The sequence below is a fragment of the Ogataea angusta genome (genome assembly GCF_019207475.1).
Source record: "Ogataea angusta isolate 61-244 chromosome Unknown 61-244_NODE_1_length_1302399_cov_90.877568, whole genome shotgun sequence".
NCBI classification, from domain to species: domain Eukaryota; kingdom Fungi; phylum Ascomycota; class Pichiomycetes; order Pichiales; family Pichiaceae; genus Ogataea; species Ogataea angusta.
In genome coordinates this window covers 1214093-1240500 of record NW_025065215.1, presented here as the reverse complement: position 1 = coordinate 1240500, position 26408 = coordinate 1214093, and the positions used below count along the sequence as shown (strand labels likewise).

At 45.7% G+C, this 26408-nt stretch overlaps 19 protein-coding genes across 19 annotated transcripts; 6 read left to right on the top strand and 13 right to left on the bottom strand.

Annotated features, from left to right (window-relative positions):
- Positions 1–191: 191 nt before the first annotated feature.
- Positions 192–2246, bottom strand: KL928_000758 (uncharacterized protein; the record flags this gene model as incomplete). The annotated part of the gene is made up of 1 exon (XM_043206488.1): positions 192–2246. One exon carries the CDS (start codon positions 2244–2246, stop codon positions 192–194), a length of 2055 nt encoding a protein of 684 aa, XP_043062653.1.
- Positions 2247–2305: 59 nt separating this feature from the next.
- On the bottom strand, positions 2306–3280 carry KL928_000757 (uncharacterized protein; the record flags this gene model as incomplete). The annotated part of the gene is made up of 1 exon (XM_043206487.1): positions 2306–3280. One exon carries the CDS (start codon positions 3278–3280, stop codon positions 2306–2308), a length of 975 nt encoding a protein of 324 aa, XP_043062652.1.
- A 42-nt stretch (positions 3281–3322) lies between these two features.
- On the bottom strand, positions 3323–5162 carry KL928_000756 (uncharacterized protein; the record flags this gene model as incomplete). The annotated part of the gene is made up of 2 exons (XM_043206486.1): positions 3323–4818; positions 5045–5162. 2 exons carry the CDS (start codon positions 5160–5162, stop codon positions 3323–3325), a joined length of 1614 nt encoding a protein of 537 aa, XP_043062651.1.
- A 110-nt stretch (positions 5163–5272) lies between these two features.
- Positions 5273–6169, bottom strand: KL928_000755 (uncharacterized protein; the record flags this gene model as incomplete). The annotated part of the gene is made up of 1 exon (XM_043206485.1): positions 5273–6169. The coding sequence occupies one exon, from the start codon at positions 6167–6169 to the stop codon at positions 5273–5275; it is 897 nt and encodes a 298-aa protein (XP_043062650.1).
- Positions 6170–6357: 188 nt separating this feature from the next.
- KL928_000754 (uncharacterized protein) lies at positions 6358–7206 on the top strand (the record flags this gene model as incomplete). The annotated part of the gene is made up of 1 exon (XM_043206484.1): positions 6358–7206. One exon carries the CDS (start codon positions 6358–6360, stop codon positions 7204–7206), a length of 849 nt encoding a protein of 282 aa, XP_043062649.1.
- Positions 7207–7650: 444 nt separating this feature from the next.
- KL928_000753 (uncharacterized protein) lies at positions 7651–8868 on the top strand (the record flags this gene model as incomplete). The annotated part of the gene is made up of 1 exon (XM_043206483.1): positions 7651–8868. One exon carries the CDS (start codon positions 7651–7653, stop codon positions 8866–8868), a length of 1218 nt encoding a protein of 405 aa, XP_043062648.1.
- A 35-nt stretch (positions 8869–8903) lies between these two features.
- KL928_000752 (uncharacterized protein) lies at positions 8904–9617 on the bottom strand (the record flags this gene model as incomplete). Its single annotated transcript, XM_043206482.1, has 1 exon — positions 8904–9617. The coding sequence occupies one exon, from the start codon at positions 9615–9617 to the stop codon at positions 8904–8906; it is 714 nt and encodes a 237-aa protein (XP_043062647.1).
- Positions 9618–9743: 126 nt separating this feature from the next.
- Positions 9744–10874, top strand: KL928_000751 (uncharacterized protein; the record flags this gene model as incomplete). The annotated part of the gene is made up of 1 exon (XM_043206481.1): positions 9744–10874. One exon carries the CDS (start codon positions 9744–9746, stop codon positions 10872–10874), a length of 1131 nt encoding a protein of 376 aa, XP_043062646.1.
- A 17-nt stretch (positions 10875–10891) lies between these two features.
- KL928_000750 (uncharacterized protein) lies at positions 10892–11338 on the bottom strand (the record flags this gene model as incomplete). Its single annotated transcript, XM_043206480.1, has 1 exon — positions 10892–11338. The coding sequence occupies one exon, from the start codon at positions 11336–11338 to the stop codon at positions 10892–10894; it is 447 nt and encodes a 148-aa protein (XP_043062645.1).
- A 62-nt stretch (positions 11339–11400) lies between these two features.
- KL928_000749 (uncharacterized protein) lies at positions 11401–12240 on the bottom strand (the record flags this gene model as incomplete). The annotated part of the gene is made up of 1 exon (XM_043206478.1): positions 11401–12240. One exon carries the CDS (start codon positions 12238–12240, stop codon positions 11401–11403), a length of 840 nt encoding a protein of 279 aa, XP_043062644.1.
- A 123-nt stretch (positions 12241–12363) lies between these two features.
- KL928_000748 (uncharacterized protein) lies at positions 12364–14082 on the bottom strand (the record flags this gene model as incomplete). The annotated part of the gene is made up of 1 exon (XM_043206477.1): positions 12364–14082. The coding sequence occupies one exon, from the start codon at positions 14080–14082 to the stop codon at positions 12364–12366; it is 1719 nt and encodes a 572-aa protein (XP_043062643.1).
- Positions 14083–14136: 54 nt separating this feature from the next.
- KL928_000747 (uncharacterized protein) lies at positions 14137–15618 on the top strand (the record flags this gene model as incomplete). Its single annotated transcript, XM_043206476.1, has 1 exon — positions 14137–15618. One exon carries the CDS (start codon positions 14137–14139, stop codon positions 15616–15618), a length of 1482 nt encoding a protein of 493 aa, XP_043062642.1.
- A 69-nt stretch (positions 15619–15687) lies between these two features.
- Positions 15688–16848, bottom strand: KL928_000746 (uncharacterized protein; the record flags this gene model as incomplete). Its single annotated transcript, XM_043206475.1, has 1 exon — positions 15688–16848. The coding sequence occupies one exon, from the start codon at positions 16846–16848 to the stop codon at positions 15688–15690; it is 1161 nt and encodes a 386-aa protein (XP_043062641.1).
- A 263-nt stretch (positions 16849–17111) lies between these two features.
- On the bottom strand, positions 17112–18872 carry KL928_000745 (uncharacterized protein; the record flags this gene model as incomplete). The annotated part of the gene is made up of 1 exon (XM_043206474.1): positions 17112–18872. One exon carries the CDS (start codon positions 18870–18872, stop codon positions 17112–17114), a length of 1761 nt encoding a protein of 586 aa, XP_043062640.1.
- A 614-nt stretch (positions 18873–19486) lies between these two features.
- KL928_000744 (uncharacterized protein) lies at positions 19487–21054 on the bottom strand (the record flags this gene model as incomplete). Its single annotated transcript, XM_043206473.1, has 2 exons — positions 19487–20779; positions 20875–21054. 2 exons carry the CDS (start codon positions 21052–21054, stop codon positions 19487–19489), a joined length of 1473 nt encoding a protein of 490 aa, XP_043062639.1.
- An 85-nt stretch (positions 21055–21139) lies between these two features.
- Positions 21140–21685, top strand: KL928_000743 (uncharacterized protein; the record flags this gene model as incomplete). The annotated part of the gene is made up of 1 exon (XM_043206472.1): positions 21140–21685. The coding sequence occupies one exon, from the start codon at positions 21140–21142 to the stop codon at positions 21683–21685; it is 546 nt and encodes a 181-aa protein (XP_043062638.1).
- Positions 21686–21713: 28 nt separating this feature from the next.
- On the bottom strand, positions 21714–23558 carry KL928_000742 (uncharacterized protein; the record flags this gene model as incomplete). Its single annotated transcript, XM_043206471.1, has 1 exon — positions 21714–23558. The coding sequence occupies one exon, from the start codon at positions 23556–23558 to the stop codon at positions 21714–21716; it is 1845 nt and encodes a 614-aa protein (XP_043062637.1).
- A 91-nt stretch (positions 23559–23649) lies between these two features.
- Positions 23650–25206, top strand: KL928_000741 (uncharacterized protein; the record flags this gene model as incomplete). Its single annotated transcript, XM_043206470.1, has 1 exon — positions 23650–25206. One exon carries the CDS (start codon positions 23650–23652, stop codon positions 25204–25206), a length of 1557 nt encoding a protein of 518 aa, XP_043062636.1.
- An 18-nt stretch (positions 25207–25224) lies between these two features.
- KL928_000740 (uncharacterized protein) lies at positions 25225–26193 on the bottom strand (the record flags this gene model as incomplete). The annotated part of the gene is made up of 1 exon (XM_043206469.1): positions 25225–26193. One exon carries the CDS (start codon positions 26191–26193, stop codon positions 25225–25227), a length of 969 nt encoding a protein of 322 aa, XP_043062635.1.
- Between the last annotated feature and the right edge of the window lie 215 nt (positions 26194–26408).

The following is a 26408-nucleotide window of genomic DNA, read 5'->3' as shown; positions in this document are numbered from 1 at the left end:
GCATATCAAGGAAAAAGTAAAATTCAGAGTATTTGAAATCATCGCCCACAGGTAAATTTTGAGTCGGCGTTCCGCCGGCGTGACAAAGCAAATTTTTTTGTTTTTTTGCGATTAGCTACAGTATTCTTCCGTTATGCAGTATTACATATTTTCTCCGCTGGAAAGCCCGACTTGGGTGTATGCAGCATCTCCTATAAAGGCCCGCATTGTCCGGCGAAAAGGTGCTCCCATGTGATATCTCGACGGACCGCGTTCGAGAAGCCTTCATGGTACTTGACCCAAATTCTGTACTCATTTTGACCCATCACTGCTGCAGAAAATTCTTTGCTGCTTTTCGCGTGTCTTAACTGATCTGTTAAAGCCGCGTACTTACTCTTGAAATATTCCACACTTGAGCTGCAATTACTTTTTTTGGCTGTCTGATCGTTGTCGCGTGGTGCCTTCCGCTTGCGATCTATTGTCTTGAACTCCTGTCCTTGGATATATTTTGTGAGCAGTTCCTTGTGTAGTCTCACCAATATTTGCTGCTGCTTCGCTGAAAAGTTGCCAAAAAGATGAATTGCAGGTCGTATTTGGGCAGTCGCGTTCCCGTACTCGTTTTTCGATAGGTCGATGCGCAGCGAGTAAGCTTCCATGAGCTCTATTATTCTGGATAGTTTGCCGCCTCCACCTACCATCTCGATCTGTCTGAACGGAACGTCAGGAACGAGTATCGCGCTGATTAGACTAAGTTCGTAGCCCACCAATTGTACACGATTGGCAAGTTTGAAACTGTCTGCTTGATTGTTCAAATGCTTAATTCTTTGGAGAGCTTCAGCTGTCTGTTTTCTTAAATCAAAAAAGCGGTCGCGAGTTCGATAATTGTACCTCTTTTCCGACAGATGGCTGATTTCGTTAAACTTTTGGTAAAATTTCATCGGCACTGCCGACTGATAGAAAGTGAGATCTTGGGCATCAAAAGAGGAGAACTTTGTGCCAAGTGCGTCTTGGAAGTACAACCAGTCCGAGATCTCGCTTAATCTACTGATCTCGGTGTCCGTGTCAAGCATCACATTGAAACATCCTGTAGTCACCCTGTCCACCTGCGCTGAGGACGAAAGGGACCGGAACACTTTTTGAAATTGTTCTTGCTTGCTGACTTTTGCGCTTCTGACAAAAATATTGTCCAACTGAACAAACCATCCTATTTGGGTGTCCTTTGAGCTTGACTCGAGATTCAAAGTAGAAGCCGACGAGTTGAACTGTAAAAAGTTAATGCAGTTCCTCAAATCGCCTTCCGTAGATTCTATTATCGCGTCCAAGACACGGTCATCCGCAGTGATGGCTTCTCGTTGACAGATTTTCTTCAGTTTTGATTTGACCAGACGTGGATGAGATTTGCGGAAAGCAATAGTTTCACAGTGTGGCCTCAGCTTCTCTAACACCGGCGAGTAGACATCATTACATAGGGCAATGATAGGACGTTTTAAAATCTGTCTTGCTGGTTTGCCCTTCGTATCAAGACCCAGAGAAGCTGTGTCACGGCGGTCCTTGTTGATAAGGTCCACCAGTATGTTTATGAATCCGTGCTCCGTGGCTCCATCTATTTCATCCAGAATTAGGCATACAGGGCTCCCTGTCAGCGAGTTATTCTTCATGGCATTTTTGATTTTATCCTGGACCGTTGCTCCAGCACGCTCATCACTAGCATTTATCTCACGTGCCTCGTATCCCAGTTGCTTTGAGATCACATGTGCAATAGAAGTCTTTCCAATACCAGGCGGCCCATGGATGAGTAAAATTCGTTTATCTGGACGGTTGTAAAAGTCGGTCGTTTCTGTGCACGGTTTCCCGAAAACAACCTGATTCCACTGATTTAGCCACTGGAGAATTTGCCGATTTGTTCTTTCGTTTCCTACAAGGTCCAGAAAGCCGGAAGGCCTATATTTCTCTGTCCATAATTTATAGGTGGGTGTTGTAGACCGGTTTCGTGGAGGCCTTGATTTCTCGCGAGTTGTCTGTCCAGCAGCCTTTTCTTCTATTTCTAGTTTGGATAGGAGTGTGTGAATGTTTATCAGCTCTGAATGATCTTTCTCATCACCCAAGTTGACGTGTCTTGGTTTGCGAGGTTTGAGCGTGATACGTTTACCGGATGAAAGCACAATCCTTTTGCCGTCCACTGGTATCGTCTCTGTATCCAGATATGCAGGTGCTGGATCAGCAGCAAGCAGCGAGGATGAGAAGTTGAATTGTAGTAACGAGCTCATACACGGCTACTTAATATTTTTGTCATAATAATTACGCGTACTATACACCCAACACCAGGTTATGCCCTGCGATCAGACTTGATCTTTTCCTTAACTGTGATAAGAAATTCGTTAAGGTTTCCTTCCTCAACTGCGCGCTTGATCTGGGACAGTAGCGAGTTTGTGATTTTCATCCCGTTTTTGGCAAGTTCCTTGACCGCCCTGTTGAGCATTTCGTTATGTTTTGGGTCGTTGAAAAATTGATCTCGACTCTCATTTTTGAGATCCAATGAAGCAATGATCTTCCTGCCGGTATCTGAATTTCTTGTCTGTACGCGAATGTGATAGATGTTCATGTCATCAAGCAGATCGTCGGTGTCTTGAATTACTCTAAACTTAAGATCCTTTGTAACTATTAGTTTGTTCTTGGAGTCCATTTTCCCCACGGAAATAAAGAATCCAAGGTTGTCAGTATTGGCCCGTAAATTGAATATAGCATTCTCTGTCAAAACATCAGTCTGAACTAAAGTATTGGCGTCGTCATCGTAGGATAGATACTTCCCCTCGCTGTTCTTCAGCGCGAGTTTTAGTGTATCGTCAGAGACAGTCTCAGTTTGCTGTGTTAACCTAAGGAAGTTTTCGATGTTCACCACACTTAACACCTGAGTCACTTCCCGAGGCTCAAGTTTAAACAGCGGTGATTTGGGTTCGAAATCCACGAAATTAATGGCATCTTCCGCTATATCCACCTTCTTCTCCTCTGCTGCAATGAGGCCGAATTTCTCGTCATATTGAAGACACCCAAAATGATCAGAACGGTCAAAACAAATCATTATTGGCCCATTTAGATCTTTGTGCGAGGTCGCCAGCGTCCAGCCATACTCTAGATAATCTCTAGGAACATCATAGATATTGGTGGGAACTCCATTGACTGAGGTCAAAGTCACAGGTGCCTCTTGACAATCAGTCTTGGTGTCTTTTTTGCGTCTCTTTCGTTCATCATCCTGCCTTGGCTTGCGCCGCTTTTCTCCTTTGAATGTTAATTTCGTAACCATATTTTATTCACTTTACACTTCAGTAATTTTTTAGTCTATTTATTATGAATCGTCCACTATATCATAGAGTCTCTCTAGATTGTACGTTTCTCGCCAATAGTCAGCACGTAACTTAAGTATAGCCAAAATGCTGGAGAGAGCGATAGTGCACCCTGCTAGGATAGAGAACAGGATACCGGTGCCGATAGCTTTGATTAAAGGCTCTGTGGCAAATGAAGCACCTGCTGCCAAAAGCATTCGGACGAAATTGGACAATGCAATTCCCGTGGCACCTCTGCCAGGTAAAGAATCAGCAATATACGTGACTGTAGTTCCAATAACGATCATCTGAGCAAACCCAAAAAGAGCTGTTCCAACCAATGGTGTAACCCAATGCTCCTTCTTGTCTAAACACCATCCGGTAATCAGAAGCGAACAAGGAAATATGCCAGCGGCCAAGTAGACATTGATACCGAAACGTGCCTCGGGGGCAACAATGCCATACTTTTGGCGCTTTTTCTCAAGTAAATAGTCTGTGAATCGGCCTCCCCAGATCGAGGCTATAATGTAAGTCACTGAGTTTGGAATGTAGACAAGACCAACCAGGAGGGAGTTGAAATTGTAAGGAGGCCGAGAATAGCAATATGAAAGCGTCATATTGACAAAGTATAACACGGCAAAACATGGAGCAGAGTAGCAAATAGCTAGGAAAACGGGTGGATATCTCAAAAAATGCAGAGACTTTAATGGCAAGAAACCGTGGATATATAAACTGCGCCTGATAATTGCAAGCTTCTTCTGCTTATCTGGCTGATCCAAATTTTCAACTTCCATTTTGAGCCTTTCTAAATCTTCTTGGCGCTGGGTTTGAGAGACATGAGTGGATATACGCCCAATTGGTGTGACTGTATCCACTGGGTCTGAGTCTTCTAGTCTCGAGGGCTGTCTGGAAAGCCGCGACAATATTCGATCCACATGTTCATCTGATTCCTGATTATCGTCCGAAGCCCCTTGTTCTTCGTCAACATTTTTCTTCAAGCGTTCTCTCAGAATCTTTCGAACAGCTTCCCTATTATCTTGTAATCGAAGTGTCTCCGGCTGCGCAAGAAGTAAAAGGACGATGCAAACCCCCGACAAAATAACCAAAAACCACTGAGTACCTCTCCAGCCAAAACTCTCTCTCGAAGTGATGGCACCACCAACGATCGGTGACAACAGTGGAGCAGCCAATGGACCAAGGTAGAAAATACCCATGGCAGCTCCCCTCTGATGAATCGGGTACAAGTCTGATATACTTCCTGCCCCAACTGCTTGCACACTGGCAGCACAAGCTCCTGATAGAACTCTGAATCCTATAAGCATGCCTATTGACTTTGACAAGGCACACCCAATGGTAAATGCAAAATAGAGAATGAAACTAATCAAATAAATAGAACGTCTCCCGTGTCTCTCGCTGAAGCTCGACCACCAAAGCGGAAAAACTCCCAAAGTGATTAAATAGATACCGATACTGATGTTAACGATTGTAACAGAAGTATGCAGCTCGTCGCAAATGTTTTCTGTGGCTGGAAGAAGGATAGAAGTGCCCATCGGTCCTATCATCGCGCAGAACGCGACGTTGAACACGATTATATACTTGATCATCAGGGGCAAGTCTCGAGGGTTGTCATATTCAGGAATTAAGAGCAGGATCGAAGAGTCCTCGCCGTTTTTCTCTGGGGACTATCTTCGACTTGTCAAGTTTGTAGGACGAGAGCTTTGTCAGAGACTCTGCTAGTGAAGCACCGCTGCCCTCATTCTGCTGTTTTTCCTGATTGTCTTCGGTCAAACCTACAGGCTTGTCATGATCTCTCGATACTTCCGAGTCTATAGATACGGAATCAGAAGAGTGTCGATCACTCATAGTGTAAAAGAAGAGTCTAATATTTCTTTTCTCAACGGTAAAATGCCATATTTCGTGAGTAATTTTTTTATCGATCAAAAAATTGCCTGATTTGTAAAGATGCTTCGGGATTATTGCTGATGATTTCCGAAATTTTGATTCTTGATCCATTCATCAATAATCGTTACGAATCCGGGACAATCTTCGGTAATGACCCAATGACCGGTATTGATATCACTTATGGAATAATTTGGAAAGTGACAGGAGACTTTCTCGTGGTCTATTACGCCGACAAAAGGACTTTTCAAGGCTCTGATAATCAGTAGGGGTCCATAATATTTGACAGAGTTATCGACTTCTAGGACCTTCAGGCCCTCTAATGACCGCTGTAAAACTTCGACTGGGACTTTACATTCCATGGATTTTGAAACCTTGCTTCTTCTGAAGTTGCTAACGAGAAGCTGTCTGAAAAGTTTATCCTGTTCAATTTCCTTCAACTTCTGGTCCACCTCTGTCAAGCTTGAAAACGTAGAATTCGTTAAGTACTGTTTAGCGTAGCTGAAAAATCTATCAAATCGAGCAAACTCTGGGTCCGCCGCGCTCGGATTCCTGTATGGCACGTTGTCGACAGAAGCTACCCCCAATACATCGTTAGGGTGATTCAGTGCGTGAAGCATCGCTGCTTTTCCTCCCATTGAATGTCCAATCATAACGTAGCCACCGGAATACTGCGGATTGATCTCGGGAGATTTCAGCAAACTGGATATGTCATCAGACATGAGCTTATTACTGTGGGCACTACGATGAAAAGAATCTCCGTGGTTGGTTAGATCGGGAATAAGGACTGGTGTCTGCAGATTGTGTGCTAGAATCTTTGCAACATGGCGATTCTGTTTCCGATTTCCTAGCAAGCCGTGCAGCAAAACCAATGGAGGGTTGGAGCCAATCTTCGTGGGACAAAAGAAATCGTACGCCAGTTTCCATTCTCCTCTTGCGGGAATGAATGTATTCTTCACAATGCCACGCATATTTTTCCAAAATTTATTTCGAGCCCGATTTGCGTCAAACATGTATCAAGAGAATTTAAAAGGTGTTTGGCAAACTGATAGTTGACCTATATCATGGTTCTGAGACAGTATCTACGACTAACTGGACACACCCTGCCACTATATATGACCAGCATAGACCGTAATTCGAATGCCACCCGAAATATAACATGATCGTCTTTCTGTTACGGAAAGGGCCTAAACTCCTGGTGCTACTGCTTCTTGTTGTCAACGTCTTCCTACTTGCCTTTCTGCTGGTGGGATGCACCAGTTCCAGCTCGCAGTATTCTAATGTCTACCTGATCGAGTACAAATTCAATCAGTCGTCTGCCTTTTACAGCAAGATCGAAAACGCGTATTCAAAATCAAACAATAACGATCTGACTTCAATGAGAGTACTCGTCGGTTATCGCGGCATCTGTGTCAAGACTGACAATGCGACATCGTGCTCAACGAATCTAGAAAATACAAACTACAAAGAGGCTTATCCGGGAGTCTCGCTCTACGACACAAACGCAAATTCCACCTCGTCTTCACTGAGCCTGGTGGACATGGCCGTTGATTTCAACACCAAAGTGACACAGCCTTACATTCTGATGGCTAGCTTGGTACTGACTCTGTTCTTGCTTGCAAGTTTGCTCTATGGGTGCATACCTCTACTACCTTGGAAATGGGTGGCTTCGTATACGAGTTTTGCCTTGAGTTCCATCTTATGCATTCTTTGGGGCATCGGCGGGATGTGGGTTGACGTCGCTGCCAAATCAGGAGCCGTTTTTGGAGCCACGGCATCAATGACGATCATTGAAGCTTCAGTTGGCCACAGAGCCGCAGCCATGATATGGTGCAGTTTCAGCTTTTATGTAGTTTCACTGGTCTGCACTTCTGTGGGACTGGGGAAACAAATCAGAAGCAAGCAAGAGTCATTTGAAAAAGACAGCAAAAGCTTGGCAAGTAGCATGCCGGGGGCTTTTGCAGGAAAAGATCCATTTACGACCGGAAGGGTAAGGCAATTCGTGTAAATTTCAAGAAATCATTATTGTTATTTTTTTCCCGCGAAATTTGAGATGAACAGGCATTTTTCCATAAACATGTCTGAGTATGGGGTAATTTTAGCAATCTGACCGTTGTCAAACACAACGGCTATATTTGGTTTTTGCGGTGTAGAATGAACGTGTGTTTCGTGAGGCTAGGCTCCAGAGCCATGCGTTATAAACCGAGGTAGAACCGGTCGGCCGTAAAATGTGTAGCCTTCTTCCGTCTCTATTTTGCGTCCTCAGCCTGAGCAATAAAAATTTTGCATAGCTATTACTATTTTAATTTATCTTCTTTCACCTAAGCAGCTCAAATTGAGGTATCGACACTATTCAGCCTAGGAAGACAACTACGCATCTTGTCTTGCTAAAGAGGTACTTGAAGACATTTGTTCACAGTTTGTTTTGGTGTTTTGTTGACTTAATACCAAGATGCCTCAGGAAAATCAGCATGTGGAAAAGGATCTAGGTGACGCAAATGGCAAGAACGGAGGGGTGCGACTCCGGCGTGGGCCGTGGTCTCCAGAAGAAGACAGCAAGCTGCTAGAGTTGGTGCGATTATATGGTGGCGAGAAGAACCTAAACTGGGTCAAGATATCACAGGTTCTACAAACCCGGACTGCGAAACAAGCAAGAGAGAGGTATCATCAAAACCTCAAGCCCTCACTCAACCGCACGCCCATCACCCCAGAAGAAGGCAAATATATCGAGGAGCTGGTCCAAAAATATGGCAAACGGTGGGCCGAAATAGCCAGACACCTCAATGGCCGCAGTGATAATGCGGTAAAAAACTGGTGGAACGGTGGTGCAAACAGAAGAAAGCGAGCATCCATCCAAGGACTCGATTCCAGCTCTTACGAAAAACAAGAGCCAAATTCCGCAGACGAGAAGCCTATGGAGCAAGTTCCTTCATCTGAAGCTATTTTGCCTCTTCCAAAGCCAAGCGTAAATTTCAACGTCGGCATATTTGGAAGTGCATCCGACGAAGTCCCTGCACCCGCATTTCAGTCTATCAGGGCTGGAAGAAGTGCCTCCATGGACACAAGAGCTTACAACTACGAACACCTGCCTCCAATCCGAAAACGGAAACTAATAGATGATTCCTCATCAGAGCCAATCCGCAGACACTCGGCCGCATCGATAGGACTATCAGAGCACTCTGGTACTTCGAGCATCCACCATTTTAATCATATACCTTCGCTATCGGGAAACTCATCACCATACCCATCTTCCCCGATGTCCCGACTTTCCTCGAGAAACTCATCCATCGTGTCGGCGGATTGTACACCGCTGACACACGTGAGTGACGGCAACTCCATCACTTCGAGAAGGTCGTCAATGTTCGCCAACGTTGAGATGATGACGGCAGCTCCCCAGTTTAAGAGTCCATCGTTGGCTCCTAGGAAGTCTGCGTCCGGAACCTCCTCACCACAATTTTTCACTACTGCCAACAGTGGCAGCTACCACTCACCAAGTTTGCCGCTAACGTCGTCCTGTGGCCCGCCAGCAAAGAAGGATATATTCAAGAAAGAATTTGACTTCGGAAAACCCGCGCTTAACAACACTTCAGCCAGTTCTGTTCTTCCTCAACCGTCTTCCGATGATGTCAAGAAAGACAAGGAGAAAATGAGCATATCATTTCTAATTTGATGTATAATTATTATTAACACTTACTTTAAAGTTATCTAGCCCGGGAAAGGCAGCACCAACTTTCTCTCAACTTCTGTTTCTTTACCGACCTCTTCTTCTCCCTCAAACTTCAAACGACAAGTTCCGTCCTTCTTAAATCCAATAACCTCAGCAGGATAGAATGTCGTCGTTTCCGGATATCGTGCAAGAACTCTATAGCCAACCGGGTAGTTTTTGAGAGACGCCAGATCTTCCGTGGTGGGCATAAGGATGATTTCTTTCCAGGTACACTTGAAGATCTGTCCATTTGGGTTGTTTTCATCAGGTTCTGGGTCTTTGACCTCAAACTTAATTTCGTTCAGAACCTTCAGGACCTCACACTGAATCCACTCTGCTCCTTTCTGTTTTGGCTTGAAGGCGACCTCCGACCCTACAACAACAGGCTCTGAAGGATTATACGGCGACTGGTAATACGATCGACCAAATTTCTGTGATTTGAGCTTGTTGCGTCTCCCAACTGATCCATCATCAGCCTCGTGCCCGCCCACTTTAGCCTGCGATAGTAAGCCGTTCACATTGATCAAGGCGGTATCCAAAATGCGTTTCGTTTTCTCCAAGTTCTCCTTATGCTTTACCACGATATCTCGATTTTGCAATTTCGCATCCTTTCCCTCAGCTGGCGCCAGCTCTAGGGGATCAAAAGAGTTGGCCTCATTTGCATTGCAAGTGTCTTGAAGCGACGACACCACAACGTCCCAATACCCCTCCATTAAAAGCGGTTTTACTGTTTATTTAATCTTATTTGAGTTCCGCATTCTCAGTCGCGCCGATCGGCCTCTCTCAATTGGGTTGAAAAATTTTAGTCAACGATATTCAACTTTCAAAATCACTGCATAATGTTCTCATCCAGGATAGTCTCCCTGGTGTGCAACAGAGTGAAAACTTCACTTTCTGTTGGACACCAGTCCATTTTTCAGGTCAGAACTGCCACGAAAAGAGCAGGTGGTTCCAGAACGCATATGAAGGACTCCGCTGGTAGACGTCTTGGCCCCAAGAAACACGAGGGAGAATCCGTTGAGGTTGGAGAGATCATCATGAGACAACGTGGAACAAAATGGTATCCGGGGGAAAACGCTGGCATTGGAAAGGACCACACGATATTCGCACTAGAGCCAGGTTTCGTTAGATATTACCTAGATCCTTTCCACCCGAAACGCAAATTCATTGGAGTCGTATTGCGTGAAGGTGACAAACTCCCATACCCTCACTTTGACCCAAGAAAGAGAAGATTCGGCCGGTTCCTCATAAAGAAGCCAGAGGCAGCCGAAGCCGAGCTCGAGTTTCAGAGCCGTAAAGAGTCTCAAACCCTTCCCGAATTGTTGAAAGGTGCTGAAGAACGTCAGCAGAAACGCGAAGCTAGACTTTTCGAGCTAAAAGAACAACTATCACAGTTTATTGAGCTCGAGTCGGAGGAATTGAAGAACCTGGCTGCTGGTAGATTGCTTCAAATCGACAGATTCTTGAGAGGTGGAAAGTCGCAGGAAGACGCTCGATTCCACACAACATACAATCACCTTTATGACTTGAAATTGCAACTACGCAGAAACGAGATTTCACAAGAGCAGCACGACAATCTGTCCAGCCAATACAAGTCATTAGCCGAGTCAGTGGACTCCAACATCATGTTTGATGCATTTTTTGACCTCTGTGCGTACAAAACTCCAGAAACAATCAAATCTAATCAGGAGGCTGCCATTGCTGAACTCGATAAATTAGTGATCCCTAACCAACCTCGCACTAAAGAATTGAAAGAACAGGTATTTGCTATTCTCAAAAGCCAGGACAACTGCTTCACTCTTTCGCAACAACTAGCCTTGAAACGCAAATATTTGAAGCCTGTGCTGCCTGAGGTGGATGGACTGGTGCTGGACAAGCCAGACAAGAAAGCCGTTGCTATCACGAAAATCAACTATGACACACGCAGGATCGAAACTGTGTACCGTCCGAAGGAGGCGTTCTTACCATAACTGTACATAAATAACTATCAGGTGCGACCAAGCACGTTAGAAACCTCATTCTCTTTGTAGACACTATCTCCGTCCGCGTATTTCTCTATCTTCCAGATCTCTGCCCTTTCCTTAACTTTCTCCAATACCCACTCTCCACAAAGCCACCCTTCTTTTCGATGAGTGGAACTGACTGCAATCATGACCGATTCTGTAGCTACAGGAACCACGCCTGTGCGGTGTACAATTGCAATTTTATGGACGCTCGGAAATTTGGCTTTTGCCTCGTTGGCTATAGACTCTAGAGTTCTGATAGCCAGCCTTGGATGCGCCTCATATGCGAGAGACACCACCTCCTTGCCTTCGAATGTATTTCTTGTTGTGCCTCCAAAATACACAATTGCTCCCGCGTGAGGATCCCGAACATGATTGAGCACCTCAGCCGAGTCCAACGGCTTATCTGTAATATTTACAAAGACGGACATTAATTTACTGAAATAATTTTTCAGCACTATATGGTGCGTTACAATCGTTAACCATTCATTAGCTATAACTTCTCTTCGGGTCTATTTTCCCGTGAATCTACTTCTTTCTTGTCGCATCGACTTAGTCGCTCATGACAATCGTCGTCAAGCATGTAAGCCGGCAAGTACTTGTCCCCCAGCCTAAGAAGAGGGTTTTTTACCGTGTTGTCTATTCCACCTATGGAGGTGTATCCTTGATCATATAGTGAGCAGTATTCAATGTTGGTTGCTTTGATGAAATACCATATTTCGCAGTACGTCCAATCAAGCACCGGGTTGATTCTGTAAAATGCGGGCCATCCATGATCCGTATGCTGAACGTAGGCCAGGTTTTCTCCGTATGGGTCTATTCGCCGGATTCCGACGGCAATGGCTTTGATTTTCGGATTTTGGTCGAGGTATCTTTGAAATCCACTTTTCATTTGGTCCTTGATTTTTGTAAGCGAGAGTTGGTATTTCATGACCGAATAGTAGAGAAAATCGTCTTGCTCTGGAAAGCCGATTTCGTTGTTTATGTAGACGCTTGATAATTTACTGCTTTTCAGCTCGAGCAGTTGGTTTTCATATTTCTCATAGATGGCAGCCAGATAGATTACCAGCATCACCAGACAGTCCTTCCCTCCATTATAGCTGATTGACAGCTCCTCCAAAGTGTACTTGTCTAGCGCCTGCGCAAAAATTTTCATACTTTTCACCACCTGTTCTTGAGTCTTTTGATGAAGCTTATCGTCATTATGGAAATCAGGATAAGGGTTTAGGATCCTCGAACGTTTGCTGGCTTTAGGGTAAGGCACTTTCAGCGCAAGAAAATCAGTCACCAATGAGTGGCACTCGCGACAGATATCCACTATTGCCGAAGGCATTTTGTAATTTGAGAATAAAGTATCTCTTTAGGAGACTAAGCGTATTTATGTTTTCCAGAAACAATTTTTTCGGCTACGTAGTTTTTCTGTGGGGCAAGAAGTTGCGGAGTTATTTGGCAGTCGCTACATACACTGTTTAGTCTCCTTATGGCCCCGCTTTGCAACCTCTAGACTCTTTTCGGCAAACCCGGGCACCTGGATGTACGATATGCCTGCCTCCTGCAGTTTCTTGCGAGAAACATTAACGGAGATAAAAGTATTTGGCTCCATAACTCCGACGTAGCAGGTCGTGAAAGAGTCTTTGTGATCGAGAATCCGTTCCAAACAGGGCTTATTACCGCTCAAGCGCTCGCTGCACGGCTCCATCGTGGTGTAGATCTCACAGCCCGACGGCAAAGTTCGAGAACCTGCTTTTTCGAAATACTTTTCCATGGCACACTGTTCTGCATGTGTATTACCTTCTAACTCTCTCGTGTGGCCGGTGGAGATTACCTGCCCGCCACAGGTTATAACTGCTCCCACGCGGAATGCGCTATCGATCTGCGGGCATTTCTCTGCCTGCTCCAAGGCAAGAGCCATGTATTTTTTCTGTGTCTCAACGGCCCATTCCGGAAGCTCTGTTTGGTAAGACCACCCATTCTCTTGTGATGAGCTGTATTTATAAGCATGCAGGTAGAGGTCCAGGTCGTTCGGGCCAGGGTCGGAGTACAGCTCGCCACCGCAATCACTGCAGAACTGGCCAGTGGACTGTATTTCTCCGTCATCATTAGGGTGTAGCCAGCTGGTAGCAGGCTCGGTTTTGCCGATTTTGGATAATTTTTCCGCAATGGCATCTATGTCAAAATCGGCCCCTTTTCCCAAGCTCGGCCCCCAAATCTTGGGAGAAGAGTATAACGGATCATTGACTATGGGGTGTCCAAGATATTGTAGATGAACTCTAATCTGGTGCGTGCGCCCAGTTAGCGGCTTGCAGATCACCAAGCTTGTGGTTCCGTCGTACGAGAGTCTTTTGAACACCGTTTTGGCTTCTTTTCCATTTTCACGATCAACAATGTTGAATGCGATTCTAGGGTCCACTGTTCTGAGAGGTTGCCCGCAGACAATTTCCTGGTGTGCAGGAAATTCGCCAACTACCTTGGCAATATATTCTTTGGAAACTTCTCGTTCGCGCATCTGTTTGACCATTTTCTCTGCCCCAGCAGCAGTCTTGCCTAAAAACATCAGCCCGCTCGTCAGTCTGTCTAATCTATTACATGGATGAGCCTTGATACCCATTTCCCTCTCGAGAATAAAAGTAACGGTGTTATGACGATACCGTCCTGTAGGATGGACAGGTATTCCAGAAGGCTTGTCGATCACCACCAATTCATCATCCTCGTGGACAATTTTCACGGGTCTTGAGGTCACTGGAGGCTCGTGGCGATGCATTCTGTGCGAGATCAAATCTCCGTTTTTCAATATTGTATCTGTATTGGCAACTTTTTCATTGATTGTCACTCTGCCCTTCTCTAATGCATTTTGATAATAGCTTTTCGGATGCAACCGAAATTCGTGTGCAAACACGTCCAGAATATTTCGATCTATCCATCGCTGCTTGCAGTGGGTCATGTAAGTAAAGTAGTATGGCCTCAGCCTTCGAACAGGGCCGTCTATGCTGTACACTGCATCGTCTTCCTCTTCTTTTATGGTTTTATTCAGGGGTATGTCCGTCAAGTTCTCGGCGTTCTTATCTCCTCCCAGCTTTTCGTATGCAGACTTCTGTGCTGCATCCTGGTACACCTGGCGGACTCGGAATCCCTTGCCGTCAACTTTGCGGAGCTTATTAGGCTGTTCAGAAACCATCGTCTTGATCGCTCTGAACATGAAAAATTTCCGCCAAATTTTTAGTCAGTTCTCATGCTTCTGCTCTCGAGTCTTTTTCAGAAGATCCGAACATACTCTACCAAGGTGGAAAATCCACGATTGCGGAACTATGAATCTTTCAATCCCACCCTAAGAGCTACCATCCAGCAGCTGGACGCCATAAGTCCACGCTTCGAGCTCGCCAAAAATCAACTAGAAATACTCTACCATCCCGCCGACTTTTACAGTCTCATCAAGCAGAAAATCCAATCCGCCGAAAACCGTATATTTCTGTCGTCCCTTTACATTGGAAAGACCCAGCACGAGCTTGTTGAGTGTTTGCAAGACTCTTTGTCTCGGAAGCCTGAGCTCAAAGTCGACATCTTGGTCGACTATCTTCGTTCCACGCGAGAGTCTCCTAATCCCAGCCCAGCATCGCTCCTAGCACCACTAGTGGAAAAGTTTGGCAAGGAGAGAGTCAACATTCGTTTCTATCACACTCCGCATCTTTCAGGCATCAAAAAAGCACTGCTTCCGAAAAGAATAAACGAGGGATGGGGATTGCAACATATGAAAATATGTGGCTTTGACAAAGAAGTGATACTCACAGGCGCAAACCTCTCGGAGGACTACTTTACCAATCGTCAAGATAGGTACTATCTGTTCAAAAATGGACCTTTGGCGGACTACTATTTTGGCCTGCAAAAAGCAGTCAGCTCTATAAGTTACCAGCTAATACCTTCCATGACCGTTGAGAAATATAAACTAGAATGGCCATCGTCCAACTTTGCATCGGAGCCTCGTCTCAACGTTGAACGGTTCATCAAGGAGTCCACCAGGCTCATGCTCCCGCTTCTGAGATGTCCGGTTACCAAACCTGAATACCTGGCTGACCCTGAAATTATTGTGTACCCTGTTTCCTCGCTCAAGCCAATCATGAACCCCGATAGGTCTACTGAAAAGCCTGCAATTCTGCGTCTACTGACACTCCTGAATGACCCTGACGTGAAGTGGGCCTTTACTGCGGGATATTTCAACATCCACCCTGAAATCAGCTCCAGGTTTATTGAGTCGCACGCAACAGGAACTGTCATCACAGCAGCTCCAGAAGCAAACTCGTTCTATAAATCGAAAGGTGTTTCCAAGTATCTTCCTGACGCATACCTCTACAAAGCGCAATTGTTTTTGGACCAAGTCCGTCGCAAAGACTGTGTCAAGCTGCTCGAATGGCAGAATGGCATTGTGAATACGCCCACTGGATGGTCTTACCACGCTAAGGGACTCTGGCTGTCACTCTCCGGGGAGAATGAACCCAGCATAACGGTCGTCGGCTCCTCGAACTACACCCGAAGAGCATACGCTTTGGACCTCGAAACGAATGCAGTGGTGATCACTAAAAACAATTCGGTTAAGGACCAGATGGCCAAGGAACTGGATAACCTGACCAGCCACACGACTCAACTCACAGATTTTAGCCACCGACAAATAAGCCCAGGCGTGAAAATAGCAACCACGATTCTCAGCAAGATGCTATAAACTACGTAATCTACTCTTGTATAAAACCTTTTTTAGACCATATAAACAGATAAACGTTCCCAGTACCCCCTAAATTTTGTTCTTGTGCGATCTGCGTTCTTTCACGGCCTCGGATAGCATCTCCAGCACCTCCTCGGTGCTTTCCCAACCAATACAGGCGTCAGTAATGGAGCAGCCATATTTCAGGGCGTCTTTTCCTCCTTCCTCAAGCGGTGGCACGTCCTGTCTTCCTTCGTTGATGTTGCTCTCGATCATGACACCGCAGATAGTGGTGTTACCATTTTTGAGCTGGCGAGAAATCTCAGCAGCGACCTTTGGCTGATTGCGGTGGTCTTTGCAAGAGTTACCGTGAGAGCAATCCACCATAATTCTGGCTTCTCCCTCATTAAGAATACCAGCCTTGCCCAATGCTTGCTCTGCTTCTTTTACGCTTTGTTCGTCGTAGTTGGTACCCTTCTTTCCACCACGCAGGATGATGAAAGTATCTTTGTTTCCTTCGGTACCAACAATAGCAACGACACCTGGCTTCGTAACCGATAGGAAGTGGTGGGGGTGTGCGGCAGCACGCATAGCGTCGACAGCCACGCCGAGCGAGCCGTCTGTTCCATTTTTGAAACCAACAGGGAAAGACAAACCGGAGGCCAGTTCTCTGTGTAGTTGGGACTCTGTAGTACGAGCTCCGATGGCACCAACAGAGAACAAATCGCTCAAGAATTGAGGAGAGATAGTGTCCAACATCTCACCAGCAATCGGAAGCTTCTCGGTGAGTCTAACAAACAATTCTCTGGCAATTCTCAGTCCCTTGTTGATGTTGAAAGATCCATCAATGTCCGGGTCGTTGATAAGACCTTTCCAGCCAACAGTAGTACGAGGCTTTTCGAGGTATGCTCTCATGACGATGTGAAGTTCTCCTTTGACTTTCTCTTTGAAAGCTGCCAGTCTGTTGCAGTAATCAAGAGCAGCCTCAGGATCGTGCAGGGAACATGGTCCGATGACTACCAAAAGTCTGTCGTCCTTTCCGTTGAGGATATTGCAGGCATCCTCTCTTCCTTCCAAGATGTTCTTTTCAGATTTGCTGGTCAGTGGGTATTCATGCTGAAGAAGATCCGGAGGAGTCAGTGGATTGTAACCTCTGATTCTCCAGTCTTCCAAGCGGGATCTATCTCCGACATGTGGATTTTCCATGAACATTCTGCTGTGGGATGAAGTTGGCGCCTGGTTGGTCAGCATGACGTTGAAAAAAGGAGCCCAAAATTTTCAGACAGGTCACGAGTGATACATCGCACAACGTGATGTCCCATCAGAACTGTCCAAAAATTTCCTCCACGCTATACACTTACTGGCATCGTACTTTGGTTCGAATACTAAGTTGCGGATTTGTAATTCAACTTATATATATCAAAATGTATGACTAAATTCTGTTCTATTAAACTTGAAAAAAATTTGCCGTGCACGGGTGCATGGAGATATGACGCAACGCCGCACATGATCTTTCAAATTCGTATTGATCCGGATGCAATGCCCCTGTATATTTCCTCGGTGAGCGGCTCATACTTTTTAGTGCTGAGGTTGAGGTAGTAGACCGAATCTTTATTGCTTGGGCCAAACGGCAGGACGGGGTCTCTGAATCTTTTCTTGGACACCTTGTGGTTGTGAGTGTGCTCAATGATGTCAAATCTGATAAAACACGGGCGTGCAAAATGAGGTAATTGTGAACACACTAGTGCCGCCAACTCCGTAAGCAGCTTGCTCTTCTCGTCTTCAGATTCTTCGTTTCTGGATTTGGTCTGTAAAATCGCGAAACCACAGCGGCCCTCATGATTGGGAACCCTTGCTCCCACGACGACGCTGACGTCAATTGAAGGATGCGATTGTAAGCTGTTTTCCACCTGGGTGGTGCTCACATTCTCAGATTTCCACCTGTATGTATCGCCAAGTCTATCCACGAACTTGATGCACCCGTACTCGTCGTACTGGAAAAGGTCATCAGTTCTGATCCAAGCGTCACCTTTGCGAAACACGTTGCGCACAATTTTCGAGTACGTTGCATCCTCGTTATTCACATACCCAGGGAATGTGGCCTTGATGTTTCTTGGGTTCAGGACGTGCATCAAGAGTTCGGCGTTTTCTCCAGCCCGAGGCTTCTCGCAAAACCCCTGCTCGTTTCTGTATAGCGTAGCGTCGTCGTCCTTTTCCGTCTTGACCAGGCAGTACATCAAACTCAGAGCTTTATCTGCCAGCCATCCCTGGTTTCTGATGCAGCCAATGCCAACTCCTGATTGCTCGTAGCACGTCGTCGCAAAAGGACCCTCACTACTGGCGTAGAACTCTCCTATAGCAGGGATCCCAAATCTTTCCTTGAACTTGGTCCATATATCAGCACGCAGCCCGTTTCCAACAGCAAGTCTAATTTTTCCACGACACCATTTCTCGTCGTCTGTAGCTGGCCCATTAAGCAGGTAGCGGCACACCTCACCCACGTACTGGATAGTGTTTGCTCCAGCAAGTCTGACCTGAGTCCAATAGGAAGAGAGAGAAAATTTGGTGCCCAACGAGAGCGTGCCGCCGTGAGCAAAAATAGGGAGCACACCAAGTATAGATGCAGTGCCGTGGTATAGTGGCATGGCGGTGTACATGTTGGTGGAGCTGCTCAGTCTCATAGCATGGGGGAAGAAAAAAGAAGCAAAGAACACTTTTCGCCACGAGTTCACTGCAGACTTTGGTAATCCGGACGTTCCGCTGGTAAATATAAGTACTGCAGGCTTATAGTATAGCAGATCTCTATCCCGTTCTGCGTCATCGAGTCTAAAGCCAGGGGACGAAGGATTCCGAATATCTTTGAGCCACTGCTTTTGATCAACGTAGACACATCTCAGATCAGGAATTGTAGCAAGGATCTCGTCTTTGGTTCCATCAAAGAGGGCTTGACACTCCTCGTCCACAAAGACGAGTTTAGAGTCAACGACAGAAAGCGAATGCACCAGTGGTTTATGGGTCAGATTATTATTCTGGAAACATGGAATTGCGCCTAGATTCCACAACGCTAGCCACATGATGATGAATATGGGACTGTTGTTCATATATAGAGACACGATGTCATTTTTCTTGACTCCGTACTTCGTCTTCAAAATATGAGACAAGCGCAGAACGAGCTCATAAAGCTCGTCATAGGTAAATTTCTCGATGTCAAATTCACCCTTCGCAGCTGCTGGCCGTATATATATGAGAGCGGTCTTCTGTGCATGCCGCTTCATTGATGCCTCTAGAAAGTACCATAGGGAAACTTGTTTTGTGATATAACAGTGATAAAAGTGCCGGATGAACTGATAGATAATGATAGGTGCCAGGTAGAGATCTTCTCGAAGCCGATACTTTCTGTCCCAACTAATTGCATACTCAGCTAATCGAGCTCTAAAAGCAAATAGCAGAACGAGCAGCGCCAAAGCGCTTGTTATTATCAACATCAAGAATATTGTCCGTTTATTAGATTTATCTATATATGCAAAATTATTTCGTGGAAAATCACACCAGAATCTTTTCTCGGTTACAAGTGCCAGTAACCTTTTTTGTTAGCGTTTCCCACCATGATGGGCCAGGAGAGGAAGGTTCCCAGCCCAGCGCCCCAGATTGCTAGCTGTCGGGCGTGGACACCAAGTTCTCTGAAGAGAGGATTTGGACCTATGCTTTTGCTTGCGGCTTTGGCTGAATTCAATGCGACGTTGGCGATAGCTGACATTGTAGTAATGGTATTCGATAGAAAGATGATAGTTGCTCACAGATAATTCATCTTCTATTTGCTCTTTATATATACCAATAAAGTGGAGTGATTTGGTCACCACCCGGAAGTTGAGTCGTACAGACATCAAAATCACTCCACTTCTTCCTTTTTCGGTTCCTCTTTTGGGATACCTCTTGCAGTTAAGAAATTGAAGATCGGAGTGCCGCTCTGATCGTCGTATCCAGCAAATCCATCGATAAAGCCAAAAAACCCGTAAAAGACGTTGTCGCGCTCCTCTTCGGCGTATATTTTATCATAGATATGTTTGCGCTTGAATTCATCAATTTCTGCAGCAAACTTATCAAAAGAAAGCGGATTGTATCCAAACTTCTCGAGCTTTGCATTGTAGCTCTCGTACACTGGCTGTTCGAGCAAGAGTCCCAAAGCTGGCGCCTTAGGAATGTTGACCTTCTCGGGTCCGAAGGCTTCCTCAATTCTGGCCAACGGACAGCCTGTTCTCACAACAAGCGTGGCCATAGCAATCATCTTACGAATCTGATGGAGCATGAAAGATTGTCCGTGGATCTTGATAGACACCCATTCCTGGTCGTTCACCACAATTGGGTCGCTCACAGTGATATTTTTCATGAATCTGATGGCAGAAGGATCCTTGTAATCCTTCCCGTTGGTGAAGTTATGGAAATTGTGCGGTCCAAGATAGATTTTCAGAGCCTCTCGCAGTAGATTCAGCTTTTCGGCTGAAATTTTGTACCGCTTGCGGGCTGCGTTCATGATTTCTCTAGATTTCTTGTCGGCAAGTTCGAGTGGAATGGTCAACTGAATTCCTTCTCTATTCGCCTCTCTGATCTGCGCCATTTGGTCTTCTGTGATACCAGCCTTTTCAAGCTCGACGTTCACGTCCTCCCAAAACTTCTCTCCTTCTGGGTCTTTCCTCGTTGTTCCAGGGAACTCCTTCTCAGCCTCAAGGATTTGAGCTGCCAACGGACTGCTTGGCTTTGGAGGCAAGAATGAGTACGTTGGCATTAGATACTCATAGATTCTTGACGAACACACTTTGCGACAGTCAAAAGACTTATTCACTCTCTCATAGCCCCAGAATCTGATTTGTTCGGGAAGGTAGCTGTTAATCTTCTCAACCAGATCTGGATCCTCAATGATAAGCTTCAGCGAGATCACATTTCCAGCGGCGTGCACACCTTTATCGGTACGCGCAGCTCTCATGAAGCTGCTCTTTTTCAGATCGTTGGAATTATTCTTAGAAATTGCCCCTGCTTTCACAAAAGCGTCAAACAAGTCACCCTCGATAGTTTTAGCGGGAGGGTTCATCTGCATGCCGTGGTAGCCGGTTCCACAGTAGCTCAAATAACATGCTACCTTCTTCTTGGGTTTTCTTTCCTCATCCTCGTATTTAGGGGTACCATCCTCATTCAAAATCCGTCTGCAATGTTAGTGATTCACCGTTCGTAGACAAAGTCTTCAGAAGTTTACCTCCAGATGCTCTGTCTGCGAAAACATACCCACGTGTCCTGGACTTTCTTGAGGACTCTCTGTCTCTTGGCTGTGTCACCAACGACGTCTCCTTTCCGAGTGCGGAGCCATTTGTTGCTAGGGTCTTTTCTGCTGCCCTGCTCGTCGTCGTCGTAGGCTTCAGCAACTTGATCAGGTTCCTCAGTACGTTCATTGACAGGCTCTGACATCTATGCTAGATACTGAAAAATTTTAAAAAGGCAGTGCTTGAAGATAAAAAAAATTTCAAAAAAATACTTGATATATTTTTAATCAATGAGACCGCTCACCGAGGAGGAAACCAAGGTGGTTTTCGAGAAGCTGGCTAACTACATTGGTCGTAATATTGCATACCTAGTGGATAACAAAGAAGACCCTCATGTTTTCAGACTACAAAAAGATAGAGTCTATTATGTCAGTGATCGCATAGCGAAAGTTGCAACTTCTGTCGCAAGACCAAATCTCATGTCTCTAGGCGTGTGTTTTGGAAAGTTCACGAAAACCGGAAAATTTAGGCTGCACATTACATCCCTGAAGTACCTTGCTCAATACGCAAAATACAAGGTCTGGATCAAGCAAAATGGAGAGATGCCATTTTTATACGGAAATCATGTTCTCAAAGCACACGTTGGAAAAATGAGCGAGGATATTCCAGAACACGCCGGAGTGATAGTCTTCTCCATGGCAGACGTGCCTTTAGGATTTGGTGTGAGCGCAAAGTCGACCATCGAAGCTAAAAACTTGCAACCAACAGGTATTGTGGTCTTCCGTCAAGGAGACATTGGAGAATATCTCAGAGACGAGGATACGTTGTTTACATAGATCTTAATGATGTTTGCTGGTACATGAGCTATTTCTTTCCCTTCTTCTTCTTGCCGGCCTGCTTTTTGCTGGTGGCAGGAGACGATGAACTGGAACCGATGTTGAGGGATTCCTCTGCGGCTTGGTCGACAACACCTCCTTGGGTGTCCTTGCTCTTCTTGCCCTTCTTTGGTTTGTAATAGGACCTATCCTTCATTGGTAACCACCTTTCCTCGTCCAGTTTCTTAGAGAGGTCCTTAGGAAGCTTTTTGGGTTTGCTTCGCTTTCTTTTTTCCACTTTGATGATTCCCTTACCGGTCTTGGTGGTGGATGTTTTCGATAGCAATGGCTGCAGGCCTTGTTCAAGTAGCGAGTCTGCGTCGACTTCGGAAATCAGCGGATACACATCGCCCAAGCTGGTTTCTGTTTGTCTGCCCAAAACGACGGAAACCAGGGGATCTGAAGACACTGCGGACTGGAGCTTTTGAAATAATTCTTGGGACTTTGTTTCGTCGAATGTTATCATCTGGAAAGCCACAAATTTGAGTAGTTTCAGCTGGTCGGACGTCTTGAGCTCTGCGGAAATTAGATGCTGATAAAGGCTAAGAAGTAGCTTAATTTTGTCGTTTTCTCTGTCGAGCTTGTCGTAAACTGCAAAAAGCAAGCAGGCAACTGCCGGCCTGAGAAGCACGGACGAGTCGGCTCGAACCGCAGTCTCTAAAACGCGAACGGCATTTTGATGTTTTCCGGCACTCACACTTAATTGGGCGGCAAACAAACACAAGCCCAACTTCTGTGGATTTTTGATCGCCTCTCTAAATACTAGCTTTTCATTGCTTGATGATTTAAGATTCTTGGAGTCGAAATCTGTTATTTTAGATATACCAGCCAGCGCCTGTGGCAGTAAAGACTCTGGAAACTGCTGTTCATGCTTGGCTGCAGATTTGGTAACGGATTTTCCAGTTTTGAATGCTAACAGAATTTCGTTGCGCTGCAGATCTCTTATTTGCCTTATCGCCAATCTATCGAGAATTTTGGTGAGGGACTGGGGTAGCCCAAGATCCTTGTACAAGGAAGCTGCATTAGATGGCTGATTTTCGAAGGAGGCCAGATTGGTGGTGATAAGAACTTTCAAGACTTGGTTCTTCAACTTCGACACATCTATTTCGTCGTAGACCGGCTTGGCAGCATCTTTGCCGCTTAACAGTTGAGTAAGAAATGCTATCTCAATGTCTATAGGAGCAAGTTCCTCCAGCTGTTCCTCTTCTTCGTAATCCGCAAGAGACACCAAACACTGCTGTCTAGCCTCTCGCAAAAGCTCCAGCGAGCCCTCATAGTCACCATCTCTTAGAAGAATTAGAGCAGAATTGAATATCTGGTCGTATGAGTTGGGGTGTGGGGCAGAAACGGGCTGTAGGTTGCTGTTCTCAGAGTACACTTTCATCTGCGAAAGCACAGCGCGCTCATTAACACTCAGATCCAGCACTTCTTCTGGCGGGGTGTCATTCAAAAGGTCTCTGTAGATTTCCAAAGCCTTGTCATTTTTACCAACACGATAGTAGTGTTGAGCTAAGACATGTTTTAGCCCGCGATTATTCGATCCCTGAGATACAAGTTCTGCTAACGACTTTTCGTCATCCAGTTTGTAGTAGATGTATGCCAGCTCAACGGTGAGGATCTCGCGATTCTTAGCAATTAGGTCACTGTGTTTGTCAAGCATTTCGCGGGCGGTCTTGTAATTGTCAAGGTTGATGAGGGCCACCAGACATTGCTTAAAAGCTGCAACATTGGTTGGCTCCTGACTCAGGATCTTGGATCCCAAATCAAGAACTTGCCTATGGGAGTCAGATTTCGAGAAGATCTGCAATTGTGAGACCAAATCTGACAGCGACATGGTGTTGACGTTGGTCGATGAGTTTTGATGATGAAAAATTTATAGCAGGGTAATTTATGAAAAATATACATATATAAAATTCTCTTGATCTATGCCACGGTTCATTGAGACGTTACCACACACTCTCAAGAGAGCCCAGCACGTCTCCGGAAGGAGGCCTTTTTCTTATTCTGTTGCCTGGTTTGCATCATATGCGAGATCGCCTGCTAAGTCCTCGGGCAAGCCAAAGATGGGCTCGAGTGAAGAAAAGGCATACAAATTCGGAAACGGCCCAGCTCTCAAGAGCTTCGACAAAGAGGACCTTCGGGGCCTATCTGGGCTCTACGAACGCGTGCACGAGTTTTATGAACTCAAGCTACTTCCCGAAGTGAGGTCAGCAATGATAGAAGAATTAAAAGAGAATACCGTTCTCAAGTCCCAGAACTACATGAGTCCCAACAGAAAAAAATTGTCAGAGTCTGAGCTCAATGGCCTCGTGATACGGCCTACTAATATCCAGAAAGCTGCTATCAAAATTATAAATGGCACCCCAAAAACTCCCAAGCTTCTTAATTCTTACATTTTAGCAGGAGAAACGGGATCGGGGAAAACATGGGCATATTTGGCACCACTCTTGCACAGATTGCGCGAGTTTTATCTTGCAGAGGGCTTCGAGCAGTCCAATAAACCAGGGATACGAAGCGTTATCTTGCTTCCAACCCACGAACTGGTTGATCAGGTCTTCAAAACTGTGGAGCATACCAGTACTTCACTAGGTACAAAAGCAGTTCTGTGGGACCTGGACTCGAACTTCAAAAATTTTATGGATAGTTATAGACAGGGAATCGACGTTCTGGTGACCACTCCAGGAAAATTGGCGTCTTTGGCCAAATATAGTGATATCCAAAACCTCAGACAGCTGTTGAAAAATGTTAGTTTCTGCGTGGTTGACGAGGCGGATACGCTCATGGACGAATCTTTCATCGAGGATACCTATGACCTGCTTAAGAAAATGAACGGTCTGCGGCATCTGGTGTTTGTCACGGCTACCATCTCCTCCTCACTGCGGAAAGTGGTGAAGTCGTTGTTTCCCGACTTTGTTCCGATCACCACTCCTTCGCTTCATAAAATTCCTAAGGCAATTGAGATCCGTGTGATAGACGCAAAACCTAAACCATACAACGGTTCACGACTCAAAGCACTAGCTCAAGTTCTGTATGCTATTCACTGTGACGGAACAGAGCCAGGATATGAAAAGCGAGTTGTTGTCTTTGTTAATGAGAAAAAACAGGCTCCTATTCTAGCTCAGCAGCTCAGGGAGAGGTACAAACATGATGTGGAGAGTATGACGGCTGACGACACACCAGAGGACCGGAGACGGATCTTGGAGCCTTTCATCAGTCCACCACAGCCATTGAAAGATCCTTCCAAGCCAACACTCAAAGTGCTTGTTTGCACAGACCTGATGTCCAGGGGTATAAATTTCCGCGGTGTGCGTAACGTGGTATTGTACAATATTCCAAACATGACCTCGGACTTGGTCCATAGAATGGGACGGACAGGAAGGATGAACCAATCGGGAAGAGCGTTCTTGATCCTGGAAGATAAAAGCGCTCCTAACACCAAGGGACTTGCAAAGGTGTTGCGTAATAACAGACGTTTAGCATGAACGATACTTGTACATATATTAGGTATTTTCGAGACCCATGAAGGTGGATGGCCAATGGAGCCGATTTTTGAGTATCCAGGGGTGTTTGCCAATTTCTGAGAGTCTGAAGCGCTTCTCTGGCTCGTATTTTAGTAGCTTGCGGATAAGGTCGGCGGCATCTGGTGACACAAAAGAGGGAATGCGTAGATCCACTTTGGCGATGCGTTTGTACGTGGTGCTTGAGTTCTGTTCTTCGAATGGAGGCCTGCCAACCAGAAACTCATATAGCAGGATGCCTAGTGCCCACACGTCCACTTTCTCGTCGTGAGTTTTGGCTTCCACCATTTCTGGCGGAAGATAATCCAACGTGCCGCACATTGTCGTTCTTTTTGAGTGCCCAGGTGCGTAAACGCTCCATCCAAAGTCCGACAGTTTGATCTGGTTGTTGAAATGAAGCAATATATTTTCCGGTTTAAGGTCTCTGTGGACGATATGTTTTTTGTGTAGGTAGCTGAGCGCACTGGCGACCTGGAACGTGTAGTAGGATGCGGTGATGTCGTCAAAACGCCGCTTGGATTTGAGTAATTTGTAAAGCTCTCCCTCAGCCGCGTATTCGAGAATCAAGTACACGTTTCTGTGATCGTGAAACCACCCGTATAGACGTAAACAGTTCACGTGGCGCACATTCGCCTGTATCTCGATCTCTCTGACAAATTGTTTTTCAACCTTGTAGTTTAGCAGCTCGCGTTTGTCCATAACCTTCAACGCACACACAAACCCTGTCTCGATCTCCCGCACACAGTAGACTTTTCCAAACTTACCTTTTCCCAACTTACGACCGAGCTCGAAATCAGTGATCTTCCAGTTCTTGTGGAGCTGTTTGGGTAAAGATTCCATGGGAGTCGACTTGCGCAGTGACAGACGGTTGAACACGGAGTTGCGAGCGTCCATCGATCTGCGCACTGGAGACTTTGTGGGCCAATAAGGACTTTTCGCAGTATCCGTCATTTGTTTACAATTGTGACAAGGTAAATTTACGTATTTTCACAGCCTTGAAAAACCAGCACCGGGCTGGTCTCGGAGTAAATAATCTGCATCGGGCACTTATTTCAGTGGGTGTTGAAAGGCTGAAACATCAAACTCCACCTTTAACACGACCTTATGGCTTGGCCACGTTATCTGAAGATCAGTTTTACCGCTCTTCGACGGTGAATCAGAGTGCG